An 11,792-nucleotide genomic window follows, 5' to 3' on the forward strand; every position below is an offset into this window, starting at 1 on the left:
AGTTCAATACTTCACACAACTTCTCTCCACAACTTCTCTCCAATACTTAATCATCCAATACTTAATCACTTATCATTTTAAGGAAAAAAAATAAAGAAAACTACTCAGAATTCATGGAGAAAATACAACCACATCTGAGTTTGAAAGTAGAAGTCATGCACTCAAACAAGAAGCCTAAATTAACTCCAAATACAGTCACAAAGAAAAAAAATTTATCTCAAATTCTCTCCACCAAATGTCTTGAGATTCCTTTGAATCTCTTCCTCCACTCACAATACAAACTAAAACTCAAAATAAAATGAAAAGGCGGTCGACGGCAGCGGTGTATGGGGGTTACTCTGGATAGATGGATGATAATTGGCCTCTTCCCTTAATGATCCAAGTCTTCTTTAATAAAAATCTAAGACGTGCCTTGATGTCTCTTCAAAATGTGTCTCAATTCAATGAATCTTCTAGAAATTTTCTCATTTCAAAAACCCATCGAATGAATTTTCGTGTCCATAAATCATTTTCCACATTTTTACCAAAGGTTGCTTCAAACACTTCTTCAAAAACTCATCCAAATTCAATGAATCATCAAATAACTACTTCTGGCTCTTAAGCGCGAGGTACCTGACGCTTATGCGCGGCTCTCTCTATTTAACTAGCGCGTAAGCGCTAGACTGGGCGCTTAGGCGCCTGATCCCGACGATTTATATGCAACAATATAGCAATGTCTTTGATGATATTTTTCACTTATGTTTCCTTACTTTGCAATAGAACCAAAAACTTGATCCTGGAGTAAATAAAAGGCCCTGAATATCGATCCCATGGGGAAATTAACAATATGCACTATCAAACAGCAAACTTCTATTTTAAAAAGATAATTACTTAAACTATAGATAATTTGAAAGTAATTAAAATTCAATTCTTTTTGATATTTTTGTTCTTTTTGATATTTTTGATATTTTTGATATTTTGACAAAACAATAACAACTTCTAAATCTAACTTGAGTTTACGTAAAAAGAAGAAAAACTCTGAATATGAAAATATCTTTTTCCTCATCATGAATCAGTAATAAGTATTGAAATTCTTTTATAGAAGTATGCAAATTGTGTTGTGCCAAATAAAAACAATAATATTCTTTACCCTTACTAGAGATGCTATAAAGAACATTAGCTAATTTAAAGCTTGAATAGTTCTTAAGACCGGCTAGGCAGGGAAGATACTTGCTCTCACTCTAGAGTTCCCTCGATTCCCTCCACCTAGGGGCTAGCATCTCGTATCAGAACCTAAAACAATAAACCAAGTTGGGGGCTTTAACCTGTCACTTTAAATGCTCTACACCCTTCAAAGACTATTTCCCTATTTATTTGCACTAAATCATATAAATTACATTCTCATTCATACAACCTCATTTGATTCCTTCCAATTTTTGGGTGAGACAATTCCAACCCGGTTGTTACATGCTCTCTCAACAAATTTTAACATCTAGATATGTCAAATCAAGAAGTAAATGAAGTGCATGGATTTAAATTATCACAACTTTTTCCAACTTTAAAGATCAATACTCTCCACAACTTCCATCCAACAATTTAATTACTTATCATTTTAAGGAAAAAGATAAATAAAACTACTCAAAATCCATGGAGAAAACAAAACCACACTTTAATTTAAAAGTAGAAATCATTATTCAATTAAAACCAAGTCTCAATTAAAACCAAAAGTAGTTTAAAAACAAAGATAAAATATTATCTCAAATACTCCACCAAATTTTTGTTTCTAGGGGTCATAACCAGCCTCTTTAGCCAATAAGTGCCTAAAATGTCCTTTCAAAATTCGACAAATTGAAGTAAACTGTCACATAATTGTCTCTGGCGCTTAAGAGCTGGGTCTCTAGCGCTTAGGCGCGGTCTTCTCTATTTCACCGGCGCTTAAGCGCCAAAACTTTTTTGCATCATTTTCACTTTTTTGCTCCAAATTGATCCTTTTTCACCCCTTTTAGCATTTTTTTGTCATTTTTACTTGTACTTGAAAGAAAAACACACAAATACTTTCCATTAAAACGCAATATATCAAAAAATAGACATAAAAATGTGTTTAAAAATACTATATATTTTAGGTGTATCAGCACCTCAGTTCATTTTTGCTTTAAAATTGATCTCTTTTCACTCCTTTCACCATTTTTCATCCCTTTGATTGTACCTGAAAGAAAAACACACAAACACTTTTTATTAAAGAGCAATATCTAAAAAATAAGTGTAAAAATGAGTACATAAAGACTATATATTTTAGGTGTATCGGGAGTCTTAGAGGACTCCCATGTTGTTTGCTAAAACGACTTACACCCATCCAAGAGAGTTTTGTTTGATCAAAATTAATTCTTATGTGGAGGCATTTTGAATAAAAACAGTTATTTCAAAAATAGAGCAAATTTAATCCAAACTTAGGAGTTAGTGTCTGTCCAATTGACCGCCTCTTCTTTCTCTTCTTCTTATTTTCCCTCCTCTTTTTTCTCGCACAAACTTGGTGACTTTCGTGTACTCAGATTTCTTACTGGATTTCTTCTCAAAATTCTTGTTGGTTGCCTCGATTTGTCATTTTTCCTCTTAAGTTCCTAATATTGTTTAGAGGTCATCAGTCATGGCTCCGAACCTTTTTGATTTCAACGCCATGTTGATTATAGTCCCCTCTGTATATTGGAGGATGGAGATGTAATTTTCTTCGATTACTGAAGCCAAAAATCTAATATTATGAGGCACAGACTTCTTTTTGTATGGTCCTTCGCTCAAACGGATATGGATGCCTCAATCCCTGACATACCTGAGAAGGAAGTGTCACTTCTAGCTCTTGATGTTGTTTTCCAGGACAACCAAATTAAATTTATGGGTCGATCCAAGGATTACATGACCATATGGCTTCATTGGGAAAAAGAGCATATGGCAAATAGCTCCTAAGACTAGAAAATTTTCCGTCACTGGTAGTAAATGACATATTTCATAAGGATCGCAATCAAATTTAATTTATTTTTATCAGAGTCACATAGCAGTGATTCATAATTAATCAGAGCTCGTGGCACAAGGGCTACCGAAGACCCCACTAGAATTGGTCCCGGTAGAAGGCCAAGTCTATGTCACTAAAATCGTTTGTCGCTCGATCATCTGGTCTTGTTGCCGACAACATGATGTCCTTAGAAGTTGAATGCATCACCTGAAGTGAAGGTAGCACTTTTAATGGCCTTAAACTTCCAGAGGAGTTGCGGAGAGTACTTGGGCGTCATTCAAGCAAAGGGAAGCGAGCAAAGGAAATCAACAAATAGGAGGAAAATTCGAAAATTGAAAGCGCAAAAAAAAAAAGACCCACAACACTTATATATAGAGTGCCACCAAAAACAAAAACATCGTAGAAACTGTACCTTGATTATGGGAAAATGTGTCACAACAACACAACATATGAGGAAAATAATCACAGATAAGATTTTTTGATAAATATTAAAGTTTTGTTCAAATAAATAATATTTTACAAGCAATTCTTTAGCCGCTTTAGGTGAGACAAACCCTCATCTAAGCAGCTTTTGATAAACTCACCCACCAAACCTAAACCTATCTACGTAATCTGCTGCAGTACTGATTTGAATGACAAAACATGTCTCCCATATTCTGCAGCTCCACCGAGATGATTTCTATCTTTGCTTCATGGTTCGATTGAAGGGTTATCGGTTTAGCTGAATGTTCCAGTTTAAAATGTCCTCCTGCAGCTTTCTTATTGTAGCCTCCCACTGCACCTCTACCACTCTAGTGCAAGAGTCGACCGTTTCTTCTATTTGATAGGCCAATGAATTCGTTGACCTTCGCCACCCATCGGTCGCCCATTCCGGGTACTTGATGGGCGATGATTGCTTCTCCTTCACTCTACATAAGTGTCAGATCTGCTTTGATTGGCCTTGGAGCAGGTCCATGACCAGTAGTTTGCAGTGGAGAATGGACTGTTAGGATCACATTGTTTGCGTAAAAAAAAACATTGTCAAGGTTGGAGAAAAATTCCTAAGTGTAATGATCAAATTATCTTGAAAGTTTTACCTTGACACCTTTCATAAGGTCCCAAATGAGATACTTGTCTGATTATGATGATTCACCCTCTGCCCGACATACTAGCTTTATCTTGGCGATAAAAGTCCACCATATAGACGGAAGGAATCAATAGCTGGAAAACAACAGTCAATCGTCAGAGTCCAGTCACCTGAATCAAGTTTGAATGATCGAAGGTCATCAAAATCTAACCGACAAATCCAAGCTGGCTGAGTCAAAGATAAGATAATTAAAGGCGGCCATCAAATCAACATGTTATCCCTATTTATCATGGTCAAAAGGACGGATCCTGCAGAACTAAGTTCACTTGACATCAGGTAACCGAGCGATAGGGTAGCCGTACTAAAATCCTATTCATGTAAAAATACATAAATAATCCACAACACTTCTCATCAAAGCAGGGTTAAGTATGTAATTGTACACTTGAGACCCCCATCCCTAGAAATAGGGGAATCATTTTTACAGTAAAAGATAATCAAAAATCATTTTTAAGATTATATGTTGTGCACACACACACACTCTCTCTTCATTTTCTCTCTCCTATTTACACTATTCTTTGGACATATTTCCCGGATAAATTCGGTTTCAAAACACACACACACAGATATATATATTAAAAACAGACGCTCTTTTTCGAATCACAATTATCACAAAAAAATATTAACAATTTAATAAAATTGCGATTTTAAAAGTCCAAGCATGTCTTTAATTTGTTTACCTCTGACTCACAATTCATAGTGGACAGAAGAAATATTGTCTTAAAAATAAATTATTAAAATTAAATTGTCTATATCAAATTTGAAAGATATTCCCACACAAAAGATAATTAAATTGATCTCACATAGTATACGACATAACACGTGGAAATTATAAACACATCACATAAAAATCCTTTATCCCAGTCATAATTACAAATAGTCAGAATGCTCGCAAGTCGCATCCCAGTATGAACCCCTTATTTACCGCTGAAAATTATATACGGACGGCTATAGAAGGTGCGGACGAAGGCTGTTAAAAAAGTTTGTTGTTCGTGATAATGTGTCGGGTTCGTTAAGTAGTTTGTGTTCGGCTCGTTCACTAAGCTAACGAGCCGGACACGAACAAAAAATTAATTATTTTTTTTTGGCTCGGTGTCCGATAATTCGTGATATTCGAGCCGGACACGAACAGAAGTTTGTTTTGACTTTAAAAAAATTAATTGACAATAAGGCTACAAAGATTTACAATCAATTAAAAGTATTAATTAAAAAATAAAATAAAATTTATCAAATTAAATTCAAATGATATTTTAATATAAACAATAATTTTTAAATCTTACTCAAATTTTTAAAATTTTATATCTATATAATTAAGATTGTCAAAATGACTCTTCGTTCGGGGAACGATTGGTGTTTACAAACATACTTTTGAATTCGAAATATAATCGAGCCGAACAGGTGGACCGCGTCACCATCTAATAAGCATTCCTTATTTACAGCATGCATGCCACGTGGCTCCGTCAACGTCCAGCATGCAACCAACGCAGTTCCAAGACGCCGTCAAGCAAGCATCCACCATTCCGACCTCTCACGTGGGTCCCGCAAACACCGTCTCATCTCCGTTATTCTCCCTCCCTCCCTCCCGTTCCCCTTCTTATTCCCCCCCACAAAAACTCACCTCCCCCAATCCACCTTCCAGCAGCTCTCATCTCTCCCCTTCCTTCCCTGCACCCAATCCCAAAACATGCTCCATAAAAAACACAACCATAGATTCTTCAAGTTCAGATCACCTCAAAATCCCAACTTTTTTCTCTCTTCTGACTGAAAGCCTCCCCGTCAAACCCTAAACCGCGAAGTACAATACGTATTCATCAATGGTGCAGTCCTTTGATTTCTCACGTGATAGAGCCGTGGTGGTAGAGATGGCAGGCATAATCATAAGAATCGATTACTCTAGACTCTTTTGGCTTCTATTTGGTGTTTTCTCTTATGAGAATCACGAAGGGAAGCCGAGGATCTGAGAGTTTTAATTCCTTTCTTTCTTCTGTCTTCTTCTTCTGCAGCTCCCTCCTCCTTCTTCTTCTTCTTCTTCTTCTTCTTCTTTGATTCTCCTTCGCTGTTTAATTGGACTGTTTTCGAGTGGTATGTTCGTCATGCCGCCCGGCGATGATATGGGAAATGGTTATGTTGAGACTGATCCGACCGGTCGCTATGGACGAGTAAGTGCTTTTATGAGTTTTTATTCTTCATAAATTTCTTTTGGGATAATTACATAAAGATATATTGATAATTATTTATTTATTTATTTTTATTTAACTATGGAATCATTGTATTTATGAGTGCCATAATCAAGCTGTTGAGAATATGATAAAAATGAAAAATTTTGGTTGGGATTTATTTGGAAAATAGAGGAAAGAGGAGGGTTGATTTGTAAATGCAATGTTTCGGTGCGTCGGGACGTTATTCAGAGGGTATAGAGGGGTTATATTCGCGTTATACCTCCTGTAACTTTCCTGTAACATACCTGTAACTTATCTGTAACCTACAAATAAGTTCGCGCTTCTGTAATCCCGATAGTTACAGGTATGTTACATAGAGGTTACAAGGGTTATAACGCGGATATAATCCCCCTATACCCTCTGAATAACTTCTGATGTACGCAGTGATGACGTACACAAATATTTTCCGTACGTAATTGCATCTTTTTATTTTCAATGTTGCTTTAGATGGTAGTGAATTTTATTGTTGTTTTATTATTTGATGATAGGATTTATCTTGATTCATTTATTTGATATTTTATAGGTTAGAATATTTTTTTTAGATCGTAGGGGGGATTTCTGAGAAAATTTTCCGGATGAAATTTTGTTCACAATATTTTATCAAAATATGATGAGAATTATTAATTTTCTTTAAGATTGGTGCAAGTATGATAGTTGAATGATTAAATATGTATTATATTAATCATAAAATAAATTTAATGATTTTATAAAATATCATAATTAAGTTCTGATTAAGGTGTCGTAAGCCACTTTTCCTCTGAATTAAATTTGCTTAGCTATGAACATCTGATGGCTATGTTTTTGTACCGTACTCCAAAGGTGATGCACTTTCTTATATTATTTTTAAGAAAAGGAAATATATATATATATAATATAGAGATAAGCGTAGCAAAGCATGAGTAATGTGATGATGCGATTTACAAATTTAAAAGGGAGATGCAATTATGGTTGTTAAAAAGGTTAGAATTTTAAATGGAAAGTGAGGCGGCTTCTCTTGTTGTTGACTCTTAAAAAAATTAGGATGTTGGATTCTAGTTTGTCCATTATAAACATGTCTCGAGAGTTTGAGCTGAGTGAAGGAGAGGAGCAGAAAAATAGCAAAATAAGATTAGAATTTTTTGTAGGGAGTATCGAGGGAGTGGTCCCTTTATTCATATTTTTGACTGTACTTATAAAAACATGTTCTGTACAATTATAGAAAGCATGAAACGGTTATGGAATCCGTTCATAATGTCATTAAAGCTCTAATTATTAGCATAGATTTTATCTCATATTCGCATTACAATTTGAATTTCAATATTGACAGTAATTGGCTAGTTGACTGACTTGAAGTTAACAGATGAGACGATCGGTCGAGTGGCGTCTGTGTCCTCTGAAGTGCGCGTTGGTCGGTCGGGCTGTTAGGCCGCACGGTATTTTTACTAAGTGTCTTTCTGCACGGTTGAGCGGCCAATTGTGAGGTAGTTGTTCGGTGTGGACGCGGGGTTGGCCGGTTGAACGTGATCCATCTGTTTTTTTCATTGAGTAAGGTGTGAGTCATTTTCCATTCGGCTCGAGTCTTACAGGGCTTGTGTTGCGCCTGCCTTGTTGGCCCGCTGTCTCCACCGGATCTCTTAATCTTTTAAGGTTTTAGGCCGATCATGTCGCAGCCTATGGGAGATATCTAACTAAACTTGATGCCATGATGATTTAAGCCTCACATTCGACAGGCCTTACTGCTATCGAGCGGGGAACCATCTCCAGAGCTCGAGCCTATTCTGGGTTTTGGAGACGTAGCTTTTTACTCGGTCTTGAATTGTCGGTTGATTGCTTACCCCGAAAGGATGCTCATTCATCTTGGCCGTTTGTTTTCTTTGAGATTCGTGCTGGTATTTTTGGTGTGTACATGGGAACATAGTCATCTTTTTTGAGGTTTTATTTTCTTGAAAATAGACATGCTTCAGCACCAATTTAACTTATGCTTAATTAGCAAAATCACATCTCCGGCCTTCCAGTCCTTGTCATAGGAAAATGATCCTCAATTTCTCAATTATATAAACGACGTCATTGATTAGTACACATCACAAGCTGATGATTCAAGTAGTTTAGGTGGACCGGCTAAATATAAATATCTTAGACGATTTAATTGAACATGTAATATATATATATATATATATTCTCATCCAGTAGTTAGACTATATATATATATATATAGATATAGTTTCATATTAGGCATTGATTTTTCTAGGTGAAAATTTTTATACCTTTTATTTATTTAATTGTTTTGGATTGGTTGAGCTTTTAAAAGTTTAATCATAATCATTAATAGTTAATAAATACTACCTGATCGATATATAAATCATAAATTCTATGGTGCTTTATTGATAGATAAATTTACTTGATAAATGATCATTAAGATCATGTTGGCACGCCTATATAAGATTTTTAATATTTTTATTCCCAATTGAGCACTAGTGACTGCTGCGAAGATCATTTATCACACAGAAAGGAAATTGAAAAGGACTGCTTCATTAGGCAACAAAAACCATGCGTTTAAAATAATAGGGGCGTTTATCTTTATTTGTTCATATTGTTAATTTATATTTTACGCATTAAAAACTTGAACGTGTGGTTGACACATAAAATGCAAGAAGTTTTTGTATTTCACGGCAGTATGTTTATGAATTTTTGAATTTTTATATATTGATTTATTATTTGAGTTGTAAGTGTTGTTTGTTTTACGAATAAATTATTTTATTTTTTGTGTCGGGAGGTCCATGATGGTAGAGTGATAAATTTTATCTATTAGCATTGCATGTAAATTCAACACACACATAGAAAATTAAAGAGAAGTTAGTAGGAAGAGACACCTCGACTTTTTAAGTGGAAAATCTAGAAATGAAAAAAATAATGGGGCATGAATCACTTGAAATAATTTACTGTGTAATTATGAGTACATGAGTCAACTCTTCTCCAGAATTGGGGAAGATAGAGTTACAAAATTGATATAGTGGTAGTTAAGAAATAATAGCTATAGCAGGCTGTTAAGACCGTAGTCGATGGATTTAAAGACAGTAGCACAACATGAATTCTATAGACGGCGGTCGTAGTGTCATTTTGTTGTAGAAGTTTTAGTTGAATTTCGTGGCAGTAGTTGAATGTTGTGGTCATAAATGATTGCATTTAGAGTGTTGGTTGGCTGTACAGGTCGTAACAGGGGCTTGCGGGAGCCGTGAGCCATGTAGTTTTTAGTTGGTCATATAGGCCACAGTGATAAAAAAATTATGACGTCCGTAGGGCTTTAAGACCATTGTTCGGAGTCGCATGGGTTGGGACCCCATAGGCTGTAGTTGATCATGTAGGTCATAATTGTGAGTTATGATGATGTCTGTAAGCCATTGGAATCAGAGTTAGAAACTACGCGAGTTGTGAGCTAGTAAGCTATAGTTGATTACATAGGATCTAAACTCTTGTATTGAGCTGCGATGACATCTATGGGTCACAAGGGTCAGAGCTAGGAACTGCATGAGTCGTGAGCCATTTAGGCTATAATTTGTCATGTACATCGCAGTGGTCACCTGCAATTACGTCTGTAAGCCATAGGCCAAAGAATCCGGAGTTAGAAGCTGCACATGCGGTGGACCATGCAGGCCTAGTTGGTCATATAGGTCATAGTGGTGAAATGCACAGAGAGAAATTTAGGAGTCCAGAGAAGATCACCGTATTTTGAGGGCATTAGTTCTAAGCCATTCTTGCAAGTTATATTATTGCACAATATTCAGAATGCATGTTTACACCATCTTCAGGGTGTATTGATTTACCTTCTTCGGAATGCATCGTTGCAAAGTATGTGAGAAGTATCATTGCACTGTATTTGGGCTGCATTGTTACACCTTCTTCTAGATTCATCATTGTACGGTGTATTGGATGAAGTACCACTTCGTCAGGTGCTTCATTGTTCCACAACGTACATTGGGATTTTGCAATGCACGCTATGACTTCATAAGTGACTTCACTGTAAGGAACATGTGGCAGTTAATGGTGGTTTAGGGTAGAAGGCAGCCAACAGTGGTAGATCGTGGTCGGCTACTGCAAGAGTGAGAGAAATTCAGTCTTCTTCTAGCTCTAGATCTAGGTCCTCTCTCAGGTGGGAGGTAGGGCTCCATTTATAGTCTGGGAGAGAACTCCCAACAAATAAGAAAGAAATTCAAAGCATTCCATCAGATGATCCAGAGGGATTCCTCGATCGAATTATATTCAGTAAACATTTGAGTGTCTTAATGATATCAGAATTAAACAATCTTGGGCTCGTTAGTTATGTCTCACAGAGATGTTCTATTTTACTAAAGGTGTGTCATATTTTGAATTTGTTTGATCTTTCAGTTATGTACAGAAAGCTTCCAAATGTTGTTTAACTGTTTGATCTGAGTTTTATTTGACTTGGATTGGACGAATTTTGGAATCATTAGGTTCATCTTGTTGAATTGATTAGTTTGACTGTAAGTTCGCTGAAATCGGAGTTCTGGATGATTTTAGTCGAAAATTAAACATTTCTTATTCAAAAGATTGCCTTAAAATTCATGATGTTTTGAAATTCATGCCAAAGAATAAATTTGTTGATAGTGTATCAATATTTAAATAATGATATTTTACTGATTTATAGCTATGCTTACATGTTTGCAAATAAAATTTTTATAATAAAATAAACTAGCAAATTTTTTTTAATGTGCTTTTCATCAGCCCAACTTTCTTATGTGATAAAATTAAAAAAAAAAAAGATTATAATTGCTTGTAACTGAAGATAATTATGTGATATTACAATAAAAGAATGTGTTAAATCTTTGATTACATCATCAATTGCCATAATTCTTCTTCAAATGCCATTATAAGACCACTAGAGATGTTTTTTCAACAGAAGCAGTGAAATCCACTAGGCTAATTCACTAGTAGATGGGATAAATAAAAATTAATATTTCCAAAACAAAATAATTCAGATAAAACAAATATTTTTAAAATAAAATAATAGGAAAAAAAACGCCTTTGAAAGGAATTTTAATAGAATTTCTCTTGTAAGAAAAGGAAAGGAAAGGCAACAATTATTGTACCATGGAGAGAGATCTTAAAGAACCAAATCCCAAATGGGCACCATGAATTGATATCTATTGCTTCTGTTCCACCAAAAATATATGGTGGATGTAAAAGAGGAGGAAGGTCCCATATAATAATTCAAAAAGGTTATTTACATAGTGCACCCATATCTATGCAGTTGGCGGCCACTATTTAATTTGCAGCTCAAATAGTATGAAACTTCAATTTTTATTTTTTTTTTTATTTTTTCTGGCCATAATAATGGCGTTCATGTGATTGATTCGCTGTTAGATACGAATATAATCCACGCTTTTGTAATGGGCCAAATCCTTTCAACTGGTGCCACTTAAAATCACATCATCAATTTTGCAATATGACGGCCATGCACAAATAGAAATAT

General features: G+C 35.3%; 1 protein-coding gene across 3 annotated transcripts in view; it reads left to right on the top strand.

Moving 5' to 3' along the window:
* Positions 1-5,708: 5,708 nt before the first annotated feature.
* The window catches only part of LOC110021242 (probable serine/threonine-protein kinase WNK4), a 12,691-nt gene continuing 6,607 nt past the window's right edge, over positions 5,709-11,792 (top strand). For all 3 annotated transcript variants that reach the window (XM_020719657.1, XM_020719658.1, XM_020719659.1), the window contains exon 1: positions 5,709-6,265. In XM_020719657.1, coding sequence (XP_020575316.1) covers positions 6,191-6,265 — 75 coding nt within the window. In that variant the 5' untranslated portion in view covers positions 5,709-6,190. The remainder of the gene's footprint in view (positions 6,266-11,792) is intronic.

Source organism: Phalaenopsis equestris, unplaced genomic scaffold (genome assembly GCF_001263595.1).
Source record: "Phalaenopsis equestris unplaced genomic scaffold, ASM126359v1 Scaffold000125, whole genome shotgun sequence".
Taxonomy (NCBI): Eukaryota; Viridiplantae; Streptophyta; class Magnoliopsida; order Asparagales; family Orchidaceae; genus Phalaenopsis; species Phalaenopsis equestris.